At 28.8% G+C, this 25,207-nt stretch overlaps 1 protein-coding gene across 1 annotated transcript; it reads left to right on the forward strand.

Moving 5' to 3' along the window:
• The first annotated feature begins 7,589 nt into the window (after nt 1–7,589).
• On the forward strand, nt 7,590–20,834 carry LOC141538305 (uncharacterized). The gene is made up of 5 exons (XM_074259686.1): nt 7,590–7,745; nt 13,043–13,168; nt 13,254–13,559; nt 14,938–14,982; nt 15,226–20,834. Exons 1-5 carry the CDS (start codon nt 7,590–7,592, stop codon nt 15,757–15,759), a joined length of 1,167 nt encoding a protein of 388 aa, XP_074115787.1. The 3' UTR covers nt 15,760–20,834.
• The last annotated feature ends 4,373 nt before the right edge of the window (nt 20,835–25,207 follow it).

Consider the following 25,207-nt stretch of genomic DNA (forward strand, 5'->3'; position numbering starts at 1 on the left):
CATAAATCGAGATCTTGATAGAAATTTCTCAAACATAAAAAAACATCTGAGAGTGCGTCACAATAATTTTAGACAAACGCAATTTTCTTATCTTCGCAACTCGATACTCCTGGAAGTGTGTATCCGAATTGTCAATAAGTTCTATTTACTGCACACAGATACTCATTAATTGTCACATCTAAAAGTTTTGAGTGTATTTTTGCTTTATATAAATAAGTATAAGTGAACTAAACATCAAACTGAATCAGTTCATCAACGTGACCACGTGCATGCAAGTGAAAAAATTTCTGTCAAATTTCTGAGTGAATCCTAGTTCTTATTTTTTGTGAAAAGTTGTTTTTTTTCACCTGACGAATCTAGGTGAGAAGAATTTTTTATTTTAAATTGGTCACTTGAAAAAAACTTATGTTTTTAAATTTTTTGAATAGTTGTTAAAAAAAATTTTTTTTCATCGAGTACTGTATAATTTTTTTACTGATTAATTTTTCGATTTTTGAAGGAAAACTAACCATGGCCCTTCCAAATTTGAATGTGGACTTAATCATATCACCAGTTGAGTGGGAAATCGAATTGTCAAATTTTGTTTTAATGGACGTTATTAAATTAGCTTTACAGCGTCAATTTATTTTGACTGGTAACTTGAATGGAGCTAAAATAACCATGGCCAACGTCAGTGCAGAATCTGTGATGATTTTGGAAAATACAGTTTGGTTCAAAGTTGATCGTGACTCAACTTTTCCATACATCATCAGTCGTGAAGAACTGTTTTCATCAGGATTCCAGGAACAGTTGGTGCAGCAACACCAACAATGTCAGCAACAACAGCAACAGCAGAAGAAGCCACCACCAATCGAGGTTATTTACCTCAGTGATGATGATTAGTTAATTATCATCATTGATTTTTTATATCATTTTTTTTTAAAAAACTTTTCAATCAAAAATATTATTCTATTACACTAGTCACAAAAATTAAGGGATATAAAAAAAATTCCAAATTTTTTGGTGATTTTCAGCGAGCTGTAACTCCGAGGAAAATGATCGCACAGAAAAAAAAAAAAAAGCAAATTGTAGCTCCAAGTGTCTAGTTTTTAGATATGACCATGAAAATTTTTTGTCATCGTCAGGTCTGGAGAAATCCTAAGAAAACTACTGAAAAAAATTTTTCGAAATTTTTTTCGTCTTAAAAAGGTCTACGGGCTTCAAAAAAATTTTTTCGATTGTTTCGTTTAAAAGCTCTTTTAGTAAATTTAATACCCTTTAATTTGACGTAATCAAAAAGCCTGTACGATAATTTGCCGCGGAGTTATCGTCAATCAAAGCAAAAAGTTTTTTTGACTTTGGAAATCAATAACTCTGGAAATAATGACCGTATAGGAAATCGAAGGAGGGTTTTGAAAACTACACAATATTCTCTATAAGAGAACGTAAACCGCTTTTGAAGAAAAAATTTTTTTGAATTGAAAACTCGGACTGAAAAAAGACAAAAATTCGCATAATTAAGGATATTTGGATAACTTGGTATAACTTTGGATAAAATGGATGAACGAAGGATATCGTTGGTAATTTTTAACTTCAAAGTGTCCCCTAAAATCCCTAAGAAATTCAAAGCGCTGCGATTTTTTGTTCATAGTGCCCAGAAGCTTCAAATTCTGTGTTTTCGCAAAAATCACCATTATGAGCAATTTTGTGATTTTTATTCATTTTTCCATTGAAAAAAATTTTTTTTTTCAAAATTCTTTATTTTTTCGATCAAAGAGATTGATTTTTCAAGAAATTTGAAAAAAAAAAAAAAAAAAATTTTCAATTTTTTTCGAAAATTTTTTTCGAAATTTTTTTTATCAAAATTTTTTTTTTTTTATCGTCTTCAGAATGCTTCACTATTGTCAAAAAAAATTAACTCAATTTTTTCTGTCCCCTACAACTGCCTTAGTTTTAAATCTCATTTTAAAAATTCAATAAAAACAAATTGATATACCCCCCGCGGAGTTCGGCTTTTCCTCACACAAAACTTGAATTTTACGTTTTCTTTTTAGCCTAAATTCCTTACGTGAATTTTATGTAAGCTTTTCTTTGATAAGCACCTTTTGATATGCCTCGTCGACATTTAGCTGCCACAGATGTGGCTCGCATTGTTACCCTCCTTCAAGAGGGCTACAGTCAGGTGGAAGTAGCAGCTTCTATGGGAGTGAGCCAGTCCGTTATCAGTCGGGCCTATGCCCGATTTAACGCGACTCAAAGTTACGATCGTCGTCCGGGTCAAGGTAGACTACGAATCACTACCGAGCGTGATGATCGAGCTATCATTCGAGAAGCTCGTCGAAACCCTACTGCGCATGCCCACACGATCGCTCATCAATTTCGCAATCGTCGACAACGTCCTCCCCAACAACACATATCGGCATCGACGGTTCGAAATCGCCTATGCTCACTCCACGACATCGCCGAGCCCGATTGGCCTATGCTCATGATCATCACCATTGGGGTCGTAGACAGTGGACCAGTGTATTATGGACTGACGAATCTCGATTTTGTCTTCATGGCAGCGATAGACGATCTCTCGTTTGGCGCCGTCGTGGAGAACGAGTTCGGGATGGTTTTACGAGACCAGTTACAGCTTTCAATGGTGGATCAGTCATGGTGTGGGCAGGCGTGTCCTTCAATACCAGAACCCCGTTGGTCATCGTTCGTGGGACGTTGACTGCCGATAGGTACGTCGACGAAATTCTGGAGCCACACGTCCTGCCTATGCGCACACGCATGGGGGCAAGACGGTTCATTTTGATGCAGGATAATGCTCGTCCTCACACTGCAGTTCGTACGCGAACTTTTCTCCGCGCCAACAACGTAACAACGCTTAATCATCCAGCGATGAGTCCTGATTTGAACCCAATTGAGCATGTTTGGGACATTCTTGGGCGTCGATTGCGGCGAGACTATCCGCAACTGCACAATCTTCATCAGTTGACTCAAGCGTTGTTACGTTGTTGGCAAGGAATTTCGCAACGTGATATTCGACGATGCATCAACATGCAAGAGCGTTTACGAGCTGTGATTCGGAACAGAGGTGGCAATACACGGTACTGAGCAGTTACTGCCGTGCGTACAGAGGTCATTCGGCAGCTGCAAACAGACAAACACGCAGACAAAGACACACACACACACACACACACACACACACACACACACACACACACGTGTGTGTGTGTGTGAGAAGCGTAAATCCGACCGAGCAACCTCCACGTGGTACGCTTTGGGTAACGCTAATGCCGGCGGTAAAACAACAGTCGAAAAAAATTGAGAAAATTTCGAAAAAATTTTCGAAAAAAATTGAAATTTTTTTTTTTTCAAATTTCTTGAAAAATCAATCTCTTTGATCGAAAAATAAAGAATTTTGAAAAAAAAATTTTTTTCAATGGAAAAATGAATAAAAATCACAAAATTGCTCATAATGGTGATTTTTGCGAAAACACAGAATTTGAAGCTTCTGGGCACTATGAACAAAAAATCGCAGCGCTTTGAATTTCTTAGGGATTTTAGGGGACACTTTGAAGTTAAAAATTACCAACGATATCCTTCGTTCATCCATTTTATCCAAAGTTATACCAAGTTATCCAAATATCCTTAATTATGCGAATTTTTGTCTTTTTTCAGTCCGAGTTTTCAATTCAAAAAAATTTTTTCTTCAAAAGCGGTTTACGTTTTCTTATAGAGAATATTGTGTAGTTTTCAAAACCCTCCTTCGATTTCCTATACGGTCATTATTTCCAGAGTTATTGATTTCCAAAGTCAAAAAAACTTTTTTGCTTTGATTGACGATAACTCCGCGGCAAATTATCGTACAGGCTTTTTGATTACGTCAAATTAAAGGGTATTAAATTTACTAAAAGAGCTTTTAAACGAAACAATCGAAAAAATTTTTTGAAGCCCGTAGACCTTTTTAAGACGAAAAAAATTTCGAAAAATTTTTTTCAGTAGTTTTCTTAGGATTTCTCCAGACCTGACGATGACAAAAAATTTTCATGGTCATATCTAAAAACTAGACACTTGGAGCTACAATTTGCTTTTTTTTTTTTCTGTGCGATCATTTTCCTCGGAGTTACAGCTCGCTGAAAATCACCAAAAAATTTGGAATTTTTTTTATATCCCTTAATTTTTGTGACTAGTGTATATGAAAGAGTTCATACATTTTATTAATATTATTGTATGTATATTTGAAAAAACTTTATTCATGTGTGTTAATCATTTATTGGTACATGAAAAAAATTATATTTAAAAAATATTAATAAAAAGACAAAAAAATTTTAAATCTTATAAATTATTTTTATTTATAAAAATGGTTCCTACTAATAATTGTATGCTTATCAATTATATTTATAAAAAGGTAAGTGAAAAATAAATTTTCTTTATTAAACTAGACGAATTAAAAAAAATAGTTGTAAAAATTAACTAAAAATCTAATTATTGTAAGAATATGGTCTCTGATTTTTGATTGGTTGAAAAATTGGGCATGTGAAGCGTAAAGTTCAAAATTGTAGTATTTCTTAAACGTGTATAATTGTCTCATCAAGATAGAACTAGAATTTTAAACTTTGTGCTTCGCGCATCTAATTTTTCAACCAATCAAAAATCAAAAATCATATTCTTACAATAATTAAATTCTTAAATAACATCACAAATATGTTCAATTCATCTATATTAATATACAGGATTAATATGTAGAAAACTAAACAGAAACAATTATTATTTTATGTTTTTGATATTCTTTGTAAGCAAATGAAAATATTAAGTGCACTTGAAATAATGAAAATAAACTTTCAAATTCCATTTTAAATTTTCACTAATTTTGAGTGTTTTTTATCAATTAATCTTTTTGAATATGATGTAATATTATATGATGTAATATTTTTACATTCTCCAAAGCATTCGGTTAGTTATTAAAAATACTCTAAATGTTATTTTCTCTCATCATCTTTACATACTAAGTCTTACTATATCTATATATATTTTATTCTCTCTACTTTATTCGGATATTCTACGTGTATCCCCACTCAGTGATATGCTACCTCACCTCATACGTTTCACCACCACTTCATCTAAGTTTCGTTCTGATGCATGTTAAAATGTATACCTTTATATACAGAAGTGTAACATTCGATTATCGATATATTTCAACCTTTGAATATAGTGCTAGCTTCTAACATAGCGTAAGAGTATCAGTATCAATAGCATATTCTAAACTTATTTATACTGTAAATTAATTATAATTTATATGAAAAAATAATACTAATAATATTAATGATTAATTAAATAAAATAATGAACAAAAGGTATTTATTCATATAGAAAAAGTTTATTATTGTTATAATTATATAGATACAAATGTTTTGTTTTTATATTTTTCATGAGTAAACGGAAGTTTTACATTAATAAAATTTGAAACAATGAAAGTGAACATCAAAATTTTATTTAAATTCCCACAAATTCAAATTGATTATATTTTCCACCAAGATAGTTCAGTCCCAGGTGATTTTCGCTTGCATTTTTGATCATGTCTTCGAGTAGTTTTGGATCATCAAGCAAAATTTTTGCAACTCTGCTAGGTAAAAATACAGAGAACTCATTGTCGATTGATACAATGATAGTGTTTCCATATTTTGCTTTAACAGACTTGACATCACTGATTGTGTAAATATTATTAACTTCTAACTCACTCAATTTTTTAGATGGCAAAAAATCTTCACAACGACCAATAACGTTGACTTTTGAGTAATCCATAGCGTACTAGAATCAACAAATTTTTAATATTTTTTCCAACTAGAGAAATTTGTTCAACTAAATAATATACGTACTAATATAATTATTCTACCACACAATGCAACTCTGAATGTTCAACTTATACAGTTCTGCTCAAATCGTCTGTTTTTAAAGGATGATCCCCTCTCAATAAATGAAAAAATTCATCAACATTTCTCAGAATTATTTCTATACGCAGTAAGAAATTTGAGATTGCTGGGAGAAAAAGTTTATTAATAATCTTTACAATTATTATTTTGCGTAGTATAAAATTCAAAAGAATTTCAGTATCATTTTAAGCAATAAGGAGTTTGAGATCAACAAGAAAGAATTCATCAACAGTCTAATTTATTATTTTACGCAGTATAAAATTCAAGATTTCAAAGAAAAAATAATAAATTAGTAATATTTATTAATTTTGAAGGATTCAATTTTATGACTTCCTGTTGCTTATGAACTATACTAAATTTATTACAATAAATTAGTAATATTTATTAATTTTAAAGGATTCAATTTCATGACTTCCTGTTGCTTATGAACTATACTAAATTTATTACAATAAATTAGTAATATTTATTAATTTTGAAGGATTCAATTTCATGACTTCCTGTTGTTTATGAGCTATACTAAATTAATATTTTTTGTGTTATTGCACATTTTCACATACATGATATCATTGAAATCGTTGAAATACTACCCCTAATTATTTTTTAAATAGTACGTCAGCTTAGAAAAATTTTAATAACTACGCACTGGTTTTAGGTTTCTATAAATATTTATATAATTGAAATTATGGTTACAAATTTTTTTTGCATAAGCTTTTGATGAATCATTTTAACCACTATATAAAGCCGAACTGTGAAGGTTTTTTCAATCAGTGACTTAACTCGTGTCCTACAATCACTTCAGTGAAAAAAATCATTGTTTTTCTGCTAAGGTGGAAAAGTGCATTACATTAATAAAAATATTTTATTTTAACTGTAAAAATTATTATTGCAAAATAATTCATATTTACTGATCCATTTTAAGTGTCAAATAGTTCAATAAAATGAATCATTCTTGTGATCTCATCAAATCTCTCCAAAACTTAGTCAACTCAATTGCTCAATCATTTAATGATTTGAGAGAAAAGACAATGAGTGAAGAGTATTGTCAAAGATGTTACAATGTTTGCTCTGAAACAATTGAATATTTTAATACTATTTTGATGGATCAGCAAACAAGTGTTCAAGTCAAAAGAAGTATTCAAGCAAACATTGTACTTTTGTGTTGGTATGCTCATCAATTTACCAGATTAAGTGGTCAAGTTGTTGGTGGTGATCTAAGTGCAAGAAATAGTCTGATCAAGTGGCAAGACCTTGAGAATGCTTTTTCAAATAATATTAAAACTGGTTGTGTTGTAAATCGTGCCCATACTGATTTAAGAGAATTTTTAAATGACTCAAAAGATTTAGTTATTGAAAAAATTGGAAGTATGATGAGAAATGCTGGAAACCTCAAAGTTAATGTAGAATTGTTCTGTACATTCAGAAATTCAAAAAATGGTGATGCAGTTGAAGAAAAAAAGTCTTTTAACACGAAAAGCCGTGAGATAATACAAGCTACACGATTAGATGAATGGTACATGGACAATGTGTACTATTAATTATTGAAGAAAGTTGAAGAATTCAATCAAAAAGATTCAGGATGGAGTTTGGTGGAAATTAACAACTTGGTTGTAACTATGTCAACATTTTTACCTCTACAGGCTGGTGAATCAACATATGTGCAACCCCATGTAGGAGCCGCCAGAGTTGAATGACGGGGCCTAGCCTGGTCCAGTACTGGGGAGCCCAGCTTTGGCGCCCCGATATTGGTCCATGCTTGAGCCAAGACGGACTAATTAGCCTTGGCCGACCCAACGATTGCCCTAGCCTGGGACAAGGCTGGGTTGCCCAGCCTGGGCCAACATTGGTTTGCCATAGAATGGCCAACGCAAGGGAGCCCAGTCTTGGGCCAAGACTAGACAACCTAGCCTTGGCCGATCCAATGATTATCCAAGCCTGGGCCAACATTGGTTTGCCATAGAATGGCCAACGCAAGGTAGCCCAGTCTTAGACCAAGACTAGACAACCTAGCCTTGGCCGATCCAATGATTATCCAAGCCTGGGCCAACATTGGTTTGCCATAGAATGGCCAAAGCAAGAGAGCCCAGTCTCGGACCAAGACTGGGCAACCTAGCCTTGGCTGACAATATTTAATTATTGAAGGGAAATCGCAGAATAATCGTCATAATTAAATTTTTTTCCATTTTATTTTTTTTTATCGTCGGAACGAAATTCTCTTGAATTTTTATGAAAATTGAATTGTTTTAAAAATTCTTAATTTTATTCGAAATTTGGTTATTATTATTATTTTTATTATTATTATTACTATTATTATTAAATTAATTAAATTGATGATATAAACTCCTGAAATGGACACGTTTGACATTTGTAAAAATTTTAAATACCTAACAAATAAATTTATCACAGTATTTTGTGTAACTTTCATACTCAAGTTTTTCAAACACATTTTTCACTAACGTCCGAAAGTATCCGAACTTCCCCGATGTTAGCATGTACACGATGTTGAGACGTAACGTATACAATACGACTTGTTTACGTCGACATAATTGTTACAGTATCAAGTACAGTACTAGTTCTTAATGTGACTTTATTAAATAAAGTAATATTTTGATTTAAAATAAAAACCATGTCTGATTCATATCGGAGAGTTAAAAGATGGCGAGCGTTACGTAAGAAAAATAATGTTAGTGAAACAAATAATTTAGATGAAAATAAAACCAGTGTAAGTAATTTAACTCATAGTGACAACCATGTTGGTGACAATTCTATATATCCCTGGGAAAAAATGTTTTTATCAAATTTTATGAAATTGTTATGTCCACCCCAAAATTTTTTTTCTTTAAATTTAAATCACCCGCGCAGATGGAAGACTTCTCCATGCGCGAAAGCCACAATAAAATATAAGCTACGCGACTGCTGGTTGACTAGCGGGGACTTCTGCAATCTCAGCACCGCGAGTATTTAAAAAGGCGAACAACAGCCAACACCTCGTCTTTGAGCGATTAATTCGACTTCCGCGTTTGATTGACGGACCCGTGCCTTGTAAAAGTCCCTCATCTTAATTTGCGCTGCACTTAAGACGAGTTCAGACTTGGTTCAACCGGCAGGCCACGTATTTGTCTTTGAGCGATTAATTCGACTTCCGCGTTTAATTGACGGGCCCGTGCCTTGTAAAAGTCCCTCATCTTAATTTGCGCTGCACTTAAGACGAGTTCAGACTCGGTTCAACCAGCAGGCCACGTATTGGTCTTTGAGCAATTAATTCGACTTCCGCGTTTAATTGACGGACCCGTGCCTTGTTAAAGTCCCTCATCCTAATTTGCACTGCACTTAAGACGAGTTCAGATTCGGTTCAACCAGCAGGCCACGTATTAGTTATTAATTAAAAATCTAGAGAACCGGAATCTCAAAGTTCTAATTTGCCCTGCACTTAGGCGAGAATCCGGGCATTAAGTTTAAATAAAATATCTCTAAAAAGCTAAATTTGCGCACTTTAACCTACGGGGGACTGGAGGACGTTAGCTCAAATAAATAAAATTCATTAATATAATTTCGATTAAATAAAATTTGTGAAAGTGTAAAAGTTTAGGTGTTTATTAAAATAAATCTTAAAAAGAAGTGAAATTCCATTCGAGTTCGTTAATTTCGTAAGATAAGAAGCCCTTAGAATAAGCAGCCCAAATCCACCCTACTCCATCCGCTGCGAGAACCAACCAAAGGGCCCAATCAAGGAACAGGCGCTAACGGCTGCCCTAAAACCACGGATCTGACCATCAATAAAGTTCCTGTAACAGTAAGTACATCTACTCTCGATAAATCCGTGAACAGTCTCAAACGAAGGCGTGGTAAATTCGTACTTCGAAAACGTCCCACATAAATAATTAAAACAACGGAATTAAAACCTCCGTTGCGTATTCTTTAAACTGTTAGTCCAAACCTCCACCGATTACGCTACCGCTCTAAAAATGCCCTTGGACATAACAAAATGAATAATCTTATGCACTTTCATACACTTTTATTGAAATCTATAAAATTTTAAAAACATGCATAAAATTTTATAGAGATATTTTCAATATAAACTTTTAATTATAAAAATCTTGTAACAGTTTTACCTGCTCAGGTTGGCCCCTAATCAATTTTATAATTAACTAAACAAAACTAACAACAATAAAAATTATCAGGGCGCCACCAGGATTATTAATCACGGTTCCTGGAACCGGTCCAGAGCTGAGAAAACTTATCTTAGGGTAGAGAGAGTGGAGGAAGGTGCTGTTGAATAATAAAATCTTAACTAACAATATATCGATATTTATTAACAATAAAAATTTAACAAACTTAACAAATTTAAGCGCTCACTCACACACTTATAATCTAACGAAGCGGAGAACAACTGCGAAATAAACGATATTTACAACGAACCTTCCAACGACGATACGATGACTAGACGGGCTTTTTTGAACGAACGGTCTCCCACACCTGCTTAAAACTAGATGGGCTTTTCTTAACGAACGGTCTCCCACACCTGACCTAAAACTAATGGGCTTTTTTGAACGAACGGTCTCCCACACCTGCTTAAAACTACTGGGCTTTTTCTAACGAACGGTCTCCCACACCTGACCTAAAACTAAGCTTAAAATTTAACGTCCACCGGACGACCAAAACTAACTCCACACTTTACAACTTTTAACTTAAATCTAAGTCCACAGGACTACCGCACTTAACACTATTAACACTCTCTATCACGCATAACCCGTACAATTCTTCACACACATAACCCACACTTCGCTTAATTACTTTTTTTAATTTATAAATTTAATTTTATTTTACTCAATCATTGGCTATCGGTGAAACGAAAATTCCTATATAATGACCAATTTCTTACTAAACTTTTTTTCGTGTTGACCTTGACTCAATATCACTGATTACTTGGACTTAATATCCACGCTGACAATTATCAAGTGTCATTTATTTTAATTTAATTACTTTACGGACTTAATCCCCAAAATTTACTTAATTCACACGTGTCAAAAAATAATTTTATAATATAATAATTTCGATAAAAATTCCTAATATAACCTTCTTAATAAATTTTCCTTGATCGGTATTGTTTTTCAATAATAAATTCTTACTATAATATTCTTCACAATTAATACTTAAAAATTTTCCGATCTATCTTATTTTCAATAATAAATTCTAAATATAACAATCTTAACAATTTTCCACTCTATAATATTCTCAATTAATAATTTTCTTAATATAAAACATTCTTAGTAATTAATTCTTAATATAAAATATTATCACCAATTTTCTGATCAATTATCAATTATAAAAATTCGACACGAGTCGAAATAGTCAATTTCAATTGCTAGAACATTCGCTAGTCAAGTCTTTGCTTGACCTTGGGTATTGGAATTTATGCGACACACAACTGACGCTTGACGAAAATTCCACGAATAAAAATTTGTCTATTTTTCTCAATGACAAAGATCAATCAATTTTACTCAGTTAATTATTGAAAAATTAATTTAATGAATTTTCTTAGATGTTAGTTAATTGATTGAAAACTTTTAGATATTAAAACTTTCCCCCGCAAGGTCGATCGAGTGATCTCCGGGTATAAACCCCCATGAAAATCACTAATCCAAAAACTAGCAAATGTTCTACGATTTAATTATTGAATAAAATTTTCGTCGATTAACGATCCAACTGATAAATAATTAGGAGGAGTAACTGGGTATTGGATAAACCGCGGTCCACTTCCTTCCCACAGAGCAATAATTGACACCTTGACGAACAAAACGATGATCTAACTCACTCGTTGAGGATGAAGCCCTAGTTGTAGTTGGCTTCCTTCGTCTCGTCACTACTCTAGGGAACGGTCCTTTTTGATTTCCGTGGCACTCAGTCTGACGGTCACACTACTTCTCCCTGTTCCACTGCACGGCTCACCTATTTTAACCCAAACTCACCCCCTTCTATTCTCCCTTTAGGCCCGAAGATCGAGACGCGCCAGTGCTATGTCGAATAATTATCGATATTCGGTGACTTATCGATTAAGGGTAATTTTACCCTGTTACAATCTATAAATTTTAAATTTCGATAGATTAATAACATAAATCAGTTATCCCGTGGGCAATAAGAAAAATAATCGATTTCGTTTAAATACGAATTATTTTTGAAGTAATCATCCAGCCAACTATTTATTGCTGTCGTTATTGCTTAACTTCGATGATTAAATCCCATCCGTAACATCCTATCGTTTGCTTTACTGTTCATACTAAATGTGTGTTTTATGGTGTATATAAATTTAACAAGTGATTGGATTATTTGAAATACTTATTTTCTTTTGAAAAATGATTTAAAAGACTTAAAATAAGAATACTACTTAATTTGGAGAAGGTTTTATCAAGTAATTTATGATAAGAAAACTGAATAATTACAATAATATAAATAATAATAACAAAATTTCAAGGGTCCATTACATTCAGCATGCACAATCAAAAAACAATAACTTAATAAAATGTTATAAAATTGATGTTCCACACTTTAATGAAATTTTAACAAACTTAAGAAAATAATATAAAATTTCATAAAAACATTTAGTGGGTCGATAAAATTTTACAAATTATTATAAAGTTACATAAAACTTTATGAATTAATATAAAATGATGAAAAATTTTATACAATATACCGAATATTAAAAAATTTACGTAGCATAATATCATAAAGTTATATAAAATTTTGAAAGGTTCTACAAAGTTTTATAAATACTTTATTCTCGGGATCGATAGCATTTTATAAGTTTTTATAAGATTATATAAAATTTTATAAAAATTATTTACTAAATTCTTATAAAATTTTACAAAAAAACTAATTGCCATATCTCATAAAAGCATTATTTATAAAAGATTAATTTTTTTTTCTATTTTCAGAATAACAAACAAAATAAAATAACATCATATAAACAGAAAACAGAAGCAATTATAAAGGTGGATGAAGCAAATAAAAAGAGTAACAATGAAAAAATATGTATTCAATGATTACAAAGATTAAGCTAATGTTACAATTTGCATATATGTGCACTCATGTTTCTTTCTCGTTAATTATTTTTTCGCTTATTATTTATTATTTAACTTGTTAAAGGCTTCTAATGGTACCTCAGGACAAGATGATGAGACTCAAGAATTACAAATGAATTATGAAGAAATTGAAGTATTACCAGATTTGCCTGATAATACAACACAAGGAATATTACCAGAGTCATCCCTGGTTAAAAATATTGATTGAAAAGGATTGAAAATGATGAAATTAGAATACTTTTGAATAATTTCAATTCTTTTTCATGTATATATAGATATACAGTTCACATAGGGTGACTGATTCCCAATACTTTTCAATCAATATTTTTAATCAGGGATTAGATAATCAAAACGAAATTGAAGATTTATCAAATTTGCCAATTCATGAGGGAACAAGTGAAGATGAATTTGACTTGACTAAAAAACCGAAACGAAAAAAGGCAAACATAATTATTGAAGAAACTGAAAGTGAAAAAGATATTTTATCTGAATCGGAACTTAATTATGTTGAACCACGAGTTATCATAAATAATAAAAAAGACGATGGAGAAAGTGTAGATAGTCAAAAATCTCAACAAAAGGTATGCAGTTTTCAATATTTGATGTGATATTTATTTCCCTCATTAAAAAAAAGAATTAGAAAGAATTCAAAATGATTTGATTTTTAATCATTTTGAATACTTTCTAATCCTTCAAATCCGTTTTAATACTATCTCTTATGGGCATTTAACATGTGAGATCATTTTTAATTCTTTTTTTTAATAAGGGTTCAAGCAAAAATATTTTCTAACAAAATAAAATGTTTCCTTTGTGAAATACGTTGCATATAAATTTTTACATAAGTTCGTTAAATTAATTTTTATTTTTAATTTATTTCAATAGTCGATTGTTAAATAAAAATATAAAAATTTTAGGAAATCTTTGTTTACAAAACAACAATAGAAACATTAATAACGAAAAATGTTCTGATAGTTTTGCTATGTTTGATTATTTTTACATTATGTTCTAAATACCAGTCTGATTGAAAATTTATTATCAAAATTGTTTATGACCAAACATTAAAAAATTAAGACGTTTAACTAATAAGATATATACTATAATATAATAAAACGAAAAAAAATTAAATGAACAACGAATTTTTATATTTTTTATACAGTAATTTAATTTGAAAAAGTTAAGAAAAAATCTTACATATTTCTGAAAAGTGTCTTAACATGTGTGTTATCACTGACAGCATCTCCATAAAATCACTTTTTGTTTTGAAAATTTGAAACCATTCTGATAAATACTTAAATATTTTATTTTCATTAATATTTGTACGTTTAAGGGCCGTTTGCTCCAGCATTTATGTAGCTACATAAAAAAAAATGAAATTTAAATGCTTACATAGATTTTAGTTTAGTAAACATAAATTTCAGTTCTGACATAAATAAATGTATGAGACATAATCTTTATGTATTCACACTTAAATTTATGTGTTTACCTAAATTTTCATTCTTTTATTTTTAATAATAGTACAGATATTTTTATTTTAAGCTCTTTTTAATTACAAATATGAAAATATACTATCTAATATATCTATTATTATTTATTTCATAGCAAATAATTAATTTTTAATTATATTTAATGTATATTTATTATTATAAATTATGTCTCATTTCTTATGTTATTTATTTTATAATTAATTAACGATTACAAAAAAATCAGTCGATGAAAAAAATTATTAATTAAAAATAAAAGAATTAGTAGCATTATTAAAAATAAAAAAATTAAAATTGAGGTGAAAACATAAACTGAATTAAATTAATCTGTCCAGATAAACGTTGGCGCAACCGGCCGTTAGTGTAGTAACTTTAAAATTATTATAAAGCTATTTGGCTGTTATCTTATTTCAATCACATCAATTATAATAGAGAACTTAGAGAAAAAGAGACGTTCATATTTTAATTTTTCTTTCAGCCAACATTATCAAACCGCATACTTCCTAAATTAAAAGATACGAAGGTAAGCTTGATATATATAAATATTATTCTTTGTTTATATTCCCTGATTAAAAAGTATTGAAAATAACAACATTTGAAATTTTTTCAATACTTCTGAATATTTTTAATTCTTTTGAATTCGTTGTCTTAAGGAGAATTAACGTTCTCAGTCATTTTCAATACTTGTTTCTAACCAGGGTTTAATACTTTCGATCATTCAGCTGAAAATTTTGCAATTAACTTCATTAATGTACTTTGTAGACAGACTTTGGAGCAAAATCCGTTGATGGAGCGACTGATGAAAGATAATCGAAAAAAAGATGAAGAAAATATAAAATTGAAACGTCAGCTTCAGCAATATAAATTAATATTATCTTCAAATCAATCAAAACAACAAGAGCAACAACAAAAACTAGAACAACCACAAAAGCAACGTTATGATCCTTATTTCTATATAGATCATGATACGTTTCACGTTGGTGATGATATATACATACCAAGCAGTACATCTCGTGAAGCCTTCGATGCCCCCAACCCATCTAAATTTATTAAAACTATGTCTCTTGCTATTTGGAACAATGAAACACTTTCTCAGCGCGTAGTTCGTGAACAAAAGAACACAAATGGTCGTACACAATTAACTCCAAGAAAAAAAGAATTGCTTAAAATTCATTACAGACACTATTTAGAAAGTCGAAAATATTCTGATGAAAAATTCAATATTGAAAATTCAAATTCACAAATTAATACGTATTTAGATAGAGCTATTCAGGAGGCTAAAAGACAAACTAAAAAATAAAATTAATTTTATCTTGCCAATTCTTTTTTTGATTGTTACATTGTACTTTGAGGTGTTGTAAAAAAGTATTTTATTTTACATATAAGTTCGGTAAATGTTTCTGAAATCAAAAAAAGAAATATTAAAATTTCAGTGCAAAGTTTTTTAGATATAAACTTGAACTTCAAACGTTCCATTTCCGACTCGATAAACGCGTAAAAGTTGTTGTCTTAGTTTTTTGTCCGAAAATTCAGAGTAAAAAATTGTAATTTCACTCCGGATAGCATTACTTTAATTTTACAGTACAGTTCATTTTCATAAAAGTAGGCATTGCTAATAAAAATTTAAAAAACTATTTTTATCATTAATTTTCCGTTAAAAATCTGAATAAAATTATCTCAGTTATCTTAATTGCAAAATAAATGTTTAAAACGCCATTTCAGTTAACGGAAAATAGTAAAAAAATTTCAGGCCACTTTTTTTTTCTGCCTTGAGAATATTTTTGAAAGTAAAAGATCTACAACAAAATTGCATTTTTTCCTACATTTTATTGTACTTATTGCATTTTATTTACTTACCTAATTTAATTTTATTAAATACATAAATGTATTATTTTAATAAAATCAGTATATATAATGACTAACAATTTATTTGGTCGATCTAAATTTCATAGAAGTTAATGAACTCAAAAAAGTATATTCAATTTATATGTTATAAAAAAGTATTGTACTTCCGGCCTTAACAATATTTTTTCAAAACATATTAATTTCAATTGAGCTGATTGGTCTCCGTAAAATTAGGATCATTCATATAAATTAGGATTTGTTATTGAACTAGTGCTACGCGATTATTATTTATTATATTAGAAGTAAGATTTAGAATTACATTTAAAAATTTATATTTGTTTACTGGTCATACTTTTTAATGTAGATATTTAGGACAAAAATGCAAAAAAACCAAATACATTATATTTATATTGTATTAAGTTAAGTTTTCTGTATTGTTTACGAAAATTTAATAGTTGTTTATTATATTTAAAGTAAGATTATATAGTACATTTGAAAATTATAATATAATTAATATTTGTTTGGAAGCTTACATTTTCTAACGTCGATATTTAATACAAAAATGTTAAACAAAAAAACAATATATCCTATATTTATATTGTACTGAGTTAAATTTTTAACATTGTCTCCGAAAATTTTATCACAGTAAAAAACTAAATAATTAATTAATCAATGTAACCCCAAAAAACTACAATAAAAATTTTTCCATTTAAAAAGGATTAAAGTTTTCATTTTGTTTTTTTTTAACCAACAAAATTGTTATTACTTTTTAAGGCTTCTCAACTCTTAAAAACTCTTATAAACTCTTTTTTCTTGCTCGTACTTTTTTTAATAAAACTCTGATTAAGTCTTCTCAACTCTTAAAAACTCTTATAAACTCTTTTTTCTTGCTTGTACTTTTTTTAATAAAACTCTGATTAAGTCTTATTAACTCTGAAAAACTCTTTAAAAAAGTCCCAATTTTCTGAGAATGTAAGACTTATTAAGAGTTTTAAAGAGTTATTCACACTTGTCAACACTTATTTTTACTTACCGAGAAAAAATAAGACTTTTAAAAAGTCTTATTAAGAGTTTTTGAGACTTTTTAAGAGTTATTTTTGAAAAATATTTCCATAAGGGTAGCCTAACGGCTAGGATAAAAATAATTAAATTTTAGTTGCGTTTTCGACGTAACACATAATTATTAAAAAATGTTGCATTTAGTTACATAGATGAGTATTTATACTCATATATAATTACATGTAAGGATATACAATAATAGATAAATATTTTGCCCAAGTATTGAGCCTGATTTATTGCCCCTTTTTGCATCCTAATGTTAAAAATAGCTTCAGTTTTAATCTGCTACGTCCTCACTTGCATTTTACAGATGTCTCTGATAGAAAATTCTTGAACTAATTTAAACTTTAATAGTATATAGACACTAAATTCCTAATTTTCCATGATAGTAAATAATACATGCCCAGTACATAATAATAAATAAAAAATCAATGTTTAACAACAAATAATAAATATTGTATAAAAAATGTGAAATATTGAATAGTAACTGTTAAATTGGTGAGTATATAAAATAAAATTAGATATGAAATAAACTAAAACACTTAACGAATACCTGAGTAAGCAAAATATTTTTTAGTTTCCATTAATATTTTGTCACGCAGAATTTTAATGGAAAAACTAGAGAATAAAATGATTTGTTCTGAAAAGTAACCGGGATGTAACAATCTATCCACTATTATTTAAACTCTGCATTTCTTAAAACTGAAATTAATGGTTTATCTTAGTTCATATTGTAATTTAACATTTTCCCTCAAAACTAACCCAATCTTTATTTTATAACCCAATACTGTAATTTTTAGCAGTTTTAAAATCTTAAATTTATGGTTATTCCGAGATTATTTTTTATTATCGGCTATTATGTAGCTCTTTAAGCGTTACTTCTTTTTCAAGACTGTCTTATTGGTTAAATACCTGAACTATCATAAAATGTACCTAAGTAAGCAAAGAATCTAAATCTTCTAATCTTTTTCGTTGGCTGGAACGTAGGTTAGTTCATTAAGATTTAATTTTTTCTTTACGAGTATATGAAAACTAGAATGAACAAAAGATAACTTGAAGAAGCGTATTCATTATTTTTAAAGTGAATATTTTTTGAAAGAACAAAATTATTCTACCGTAAATTTTTATAACCAATATCTTTTTTTTTCGATTTTAATGTTCAATTCATTTTTTTGCGTAATCATAGAAAATGTATGGTTTGAATTTATTTGAAAATTTAGAATTAATACTTTCAAAAGTGTCAGTTGAAAAAAATCATAAAATAAAATGAATTTGAATTTTTATTGAATTTAATAAGAATTTTTAACAAATAAAATAATAATTTAATGCACTTTTAAAATTGTCATAAAAATTTAGATGAAAGAAAATTCACCACGAGTTCAAATTAAAAAAATAATTTAGAATAAATTATAGAATTATCATAATTTCGGTATAATTAACGACTAAAATGACCAGAGTAAAAATATTGGCATTTCACTTTGAAGTCGTGATCAGTTATGATTGTATTGCATAACGACTTAATTTTTATGATCACGATTTAATGAATCAAGTTATAATAACGTGATCTTTTCCATATACTTGCAGTTCTCAGACTTTACAGACTTTTTGCTTGATTAATCATTCTGCGCCAGGTAGAGTTGTTGAATAAATAGATATTTTTTAACGCTGTACCTTCTTATTAAAGATCCTAGATCGCGACAGCACATCTAGGAGGTCGACTTATAAAATGATTAGAATATAAATTTTCCAAAAAATCCATGTCTTTCGAAAACTCTGAGAACTTATAAGATTGTAAGTTTGTACTTTTGAATACAAAGTGGAATGTATTAATAGTTATTATACAATAATTATGTAAATTAACAAACCCTATAATTTTAAACATATGCATACTAAGTGATATTGACCGTGGGAAATTATTTTTCTACTTTCATAATTTAATTTTTAACATTGCAAATTCAAATTCATTTTTTTTTAATTTTACAGTAATCATTCATATTATTAATCATATAAGTAAACAAAATTCATATCATGATCAAATTTATCTTCAAGTTTTTCTCAATGTTTATTACTAGCTTTCAATTAAAAAAAAATATTTGTTTCTAGACAAGTTATAAAAATGTATTATATAAAATGAATTTGTTTATTGTTCTACAAAAATTTCTTCACTGCATTATTTGAATTTTTTTTTAAATATTGCCAAAATGTCCATTTAAAAACCGATAAAAAAGTCTATAAAATCATTCATAATTTTTATTAAGATTATTAATTACTTTTGAACTTAAAAAAATATACATATTGAGTCATTTTGCTAGTTTTTTCGAAAATATTAGTAGTTAAAAGCAATCATTTGCTTTGAAAACAAAATTTTTTTTTACTGCAACTCCATTTCCAAAAAAAAAAAAAAGTAGTTACTTACTTGATTATTAAAGTCGCTCATCATTGTTTTGTATTTTGGATTTTATTAAAAAGACTGCTATTTATTTTTATGAACCACAAAATTGAAAAGTTTTATAATTTATACGTATTTTAACACAAATTGTTATTGTCATGGTTACTACATGACAAGGTTTAGATTTGGGGCTATTGCTTCGGATTTTACAAACGAACTGAACCGTTTCAACTGTAATGTTGCATTTAAACTTAGGCTTATGGAGACTATACACTGTATAGTCTCCATACTTACGCTCGTTAACAGGATGTAGTACCGAGCATGCGCACTTAGTATTTCAGATATTTTGTCAGCCACATAAGATATCGCCCCACTACCATAAAAATACTATCTACTTCTTTCTAAACATTTGAAAAGATTTATGTTAACTCTCTTACATTCTCATAATTTTTATAATTTTACACTGATCATGAAATTTTGTAAGATAAAACCCAAAATAAATATTAAAATTTATAACATCAACGTAGTTGACAATTAGGTATCTTTTAAAATTAAAAAAAAAAAAAATAAAATTTTTTTTTTCTTTTATTTTTTCGCGAATAAAACCACATGAAAAATTCCATCTGATGGTATAAAAGTATAGAAAATACCTGAAGTTGTTTCATCGATGCAGGTCGTTACCTTGATTAATTTTTAAGTCACTATTTATTCGTAAATTATCATTTTATGTTTTCTGCAGATAAAAAATTCAATTTGTCGAATGAATTTACTTTAATTTGAATTAAAGTAAATTCATTAATCCATTTACGTTTAATTAAAACTTATTACTTGTTACACTGATCATTCATTGGAGTCAAAAAGTTATTCACTTTTTCAAATTTTATATTTTTCCGAAAGATAAATTTCCTTTTTGTACATTATTATATGAGTCGCTCATCTTGAAGTCTAGAACACGATTTGAGAAAGAAAGCGATTTGAGGTGAAAATCTTCCGGGTATCGAATTTTGGAAGTTTCACATTTGCATTAATTGGGGAAAAACAGAGTCCAATTAGTTGCCTATTTTCTCTGGCCCTGACTCTCTCTCCAAGACTTGGAAATGTCGCTTGAGTCCCCTCTGCTCGGGTCAGAGTGCATTATTGTTTTCTCACTTACTCTTATTATATATGTTGTTACATATCTATGTGCTTGCGTAGACATAAGCGTTTTTAGCAACAGACAAAGACATACATTTTATTATTTACCATTAAATTATTTATTTAAAACACATGAATGGATAGTTAATTATTCGAATTTAGCATTTTCCTATATATTTTTTAGTTTAATTATTTATTTGTCAAAATATTTCATTTATTATCGTTTTATAATTTTTATTTTGTTGTAAAATTACATAATATTATTGTTTCATATTTTTTCAATTTAAATTGTCTAAATATCAAGATCTATTCATTAAATTTTATAATAATCGCAAAGTTCGTTTGTTATTTAATATTCATTTTTTTGATCGTTGAAAATTATTTTAGTGAGAACTACTATGTTGGAATATACGTCATCCTTTAGACCCTAGAGTTCAAAATTAATCCGTAGTATCGAATATTGTTTCGAGGAATGGATGTTTATATGATAAAAGATGTTTACGTGATATAAGATATTTTCTGTATGTTTATAGACTTGTATATAATAATGTTAGTTATAAGTCTTATCATTATTACTGTTATTATTATTAAGCGTGCGACTGAAAGATCGTTAATTTTTTTCGGTTGAGTTTGAGTCAGTTGGTTACAAGAGCGCTCCTTGTAAAGATATTCTTTTCGGGTCATGACTTAATAAAGGGATTATATTTGATTTAATAAATTTCTTTATTTGTTTAATTAATATACCTATAATTTAATATACAAAAATGTTACTAGACACTTTGTCTTAGTCTTTGAATTCTATAATTATTCCAAAATCTTTCTTTTCGCAATAGATCCTCTTTGCTAATGTTCTTTATCATTACTTAAGTATTCTTTATTTTAAGTATGTAAGTTGCTGACATATACCATAACTTCCATTTACCTGTATATTCGGATCTTAATCTCTTTAATAATTTAGGCCTCAAAGAGCCGAATGAGACTCTCAATGAGCACATCCGAGTATTCGTTTACTTGCATTAAAAATAAAATAAAACTATTATCATTTTACTGAGAAAAAGAATTTCTTTAGAAAAAATGGGCATTGGTGTAATGAAAAATTAAATTGCTGAAAATTTTCAAGTTTTATTTCTTAGCTGGCAAAATGAAAATTTTTCGTACAGTAACTTTTTTGTCATAAAAAAAACCTTTTTTGATTGAAAAGAAAAGAAAAAAAAACAATTTAGATGGCAGCTTTTGTATTTTCAAATAGAATTTTTTTTTCCCAAAAGTAAAAAGAATTTTTTCAACAAGAAAGTTACCGTGAAAATAATTTTAATTTCTTCAACTAAGAAGTAAAATTGCCTAAAATTTTCAACAAATTGATTTTTTATTACAACATTGCTCATTTTTGTGAAAAGAAATTTTTTCTTTCAGTGTACCCGGGTCGAAAAATTTAAACTGATTTTGAGTAAAATGATCTGCATTTGAACTTATTGATCTGTATTTGAACTTTTAAAAATATTTTCATCTGTATTTGATCTACTATTCAAATTATTTTCTATCTGTTTTAAGTCTAAACAACTTTGTAGTAAAATAATCGAGCAGCTATAAATATTTTATGCTGTTTCTTATCTAATGAAACTAAAAAATTTGATCGGTTTTTAGTCTCGATAATTTATACTTGGACTTTATGTATTGTTTTCAAATTCAATATGAAATCTTATACTGTTTTTGACCTACTTTTAATACAATTTCAATTCTAAATGTTAAAAGGCCAAAAGTCGACTAAGATGGCGACTTATAATTTTGTTGAGTCTTAAGTATCTTATTAAAAATTATTATAAGTCGCATTTATTTGAAAAAATAAATTAAATTATAATATATTCATGCGCTCTCTTGTTTTATGAATTTATCGTTGATCATAACCTTACATCTGTCATATTTATTTGTCATAGCTTGACATTTCATGGGCTATCAAAGTTTTGTATTTGCGAATATTAGTTGCAGTGATAACTAATAAATTTGTATTTACATACGTAAAATAGTTCTCATCGTTTCATTGGATCTAAATCTAGAGTTTTCTAATCATCGATATTAAACACAATGTGAATACATCAACGAGATTGAAATGTTGACAAGATAACAAGATTAATATTAAATTTGTAATTTCACGCATCATTTAATAAGCGGTATTCACTATTTGGTAGTGCGAAGTATACCGTTTAGTATACATTGCACCACAAAATAGTAAATAGTCACTATTTAAGTTTCAGAGAATGAAAAGTCGTCCCCTGTAGAGGATTTTCGAGGACACTAATAAATCGATAATAAATAAATAAATAAATATATTACTATTATTATGATTATTTTCATTATTTTTATTGTTATCGAATTCGTAAAAGGTCTGTTTTTGATCTACAGACGATCAAAAACCGACTAAAAATTATGAAACGTTTTGGTCTGTTTTTGACCTTGATGCGATCAAAATCAGCTTAATGATTGTGACAAAAAAATCTGATTTTGATCTTGAAACAATAGAAAACAATTTTATTATGACATTAAAAATTGTCTGAAATTAGTCTGAATTGGGAATATTATGGGCTAAAACAGATCAAATTCTTATATAAAATAGATACACATAATAAAATTAAATTGAATGAAAAATATTGAAATTTTCATTTATCATAAAACAAATTAAATTTTTTGACCCGGGTAATATGTAAAGAAAAATGTAGAGGTGGGATATAATTTGCTGATAGAATATGAGTAAAAAAATGTGGAAAAATTTGGAAGTAGATAAGATAGATGAAAATATAATGAAAAACCGTTTGAAAAATGAAATCACATTTAGTCTTGGTGAAAAACAAAAAAATCTAGATCATTTTGAATTGACTGGTAAATAATTAATTGTGAATGTACTTGATCAGGTTCTTTTAATCAGTATTATATTTAATTTCTTAATAACATTTATATGAGTATTAAAACCATTAATTCTAGTAAGATACCTGAGTCGAGAATTTCAAAACTGGAAACGTAACTGTCAATTATTAATTTTTAGTGTCAAAATTGAAACCCTATTTTTCTTTATATTTTCTGATTCAGACTATCAGGATGAATTTAGGTTTAACTTAGTAATGAAATAAATCCGAATCAGCATTATTTTTTTGAATAATTTTTTGGTCAGAGAGTGAAGTTATAGTTATATCTAACACATTTTGTTCCGATTATTCTAAATATCTTAACAATCTGTGTAGAAACCTGAGGCGTTACTTATTTAAACGCATTTGCTTAATTGGTTGGAAAAATTATTTTTGTCTTCAGTTAATCGTTGTCACATTTTACATTTTACGAAATTGAAAAAAAAAAAAGTAATTTGTTAGGATTAGAGACAGTTGAACGTGAATTATTTAAGCATAAAAACTTAGGGAAATGGGGGGGGGGGCAAGGTGGGCCCCTTAAGGAAAAAATGGTCATATCCGTACGTTTTTTTACTCTTTGCATTGCTTTTCAGCCCCTTGTTTGTAATTCAGCATTGATAAGCTGTGTCCATTAAAATGACGAAATCTAGAATGTAGGGCAAAGTGGGCCCCCTCCAAAAATCTTGTCATAAACATTTTTTTCACACATTTTGAAATCTTTGAGTTGTGATTTTTCTCAGGCGAGTAAAAATTTCGCGCATGAGCAGTAAGATGCCTTTTTTGACTAATTTTTTCTTGATCCCGAAAATTTGTTCAAAACATCCTAAAAAAAATTTTCTGATCATTTGAGCTTTCCAATATTACTATGAAGAGCTCGATCAAGATATCAAAAGATTTCCCATCAAATACACGAGTAAAACTCGAGTTGTTTTAAAACAAAAAAAAAAAACCGAGCACTAAATTGCTAGCATCAATATTTTAGGAAAAATTAACGTCTTAAATTTTTGTAGTTTTTAATTTTTATCTACGATTACTTTCAAACAAAACTGTTGTTCTTTCATTATATATCATTACATTTTTAACAAATTACTTTTTTTAAAAAGCACAATATACGGGGTATTTTATTCGTCAAATTGATCACTTTTGAACTCCATCCTTTCTGATTTGGCTGAAAAATTTTTGTCCTTTCCTACACTACCAAAGATTGTTTCTAGGATTTTTTTTTAATTTTCTTACTTAACCCAAGAAAGAATGAATTTGAAAATAATCAGCTTTTTTATTCTCAGCCATCACTTTTTTAAAAATTGATGATCCGGAAACGTATCATACAGAAAATTTTCGTTTTCAAATGAATTTCAAAAAAAAAAAAATACTATAAAATTTTCAAAGATCAGCTTTCAGTGAAACTGTAGACTTAAAAAAAA

This window comes from Cotesia typhae, unplaced genomic scaffold (genome assembly GCF_013202065.1).
Source record: "Cotesia typhae breed Kobodo isofemale line unplaced genomic scaffold, CoteBio_Ctyphae contig_20, whole genome shotgun sequence".
Lineage (NCBI taxonomy): Eukaryota > Metazoa > Arthropoda > Insecta > Hymenoptera > Braconidae > Cotesia > Cotesia typhae.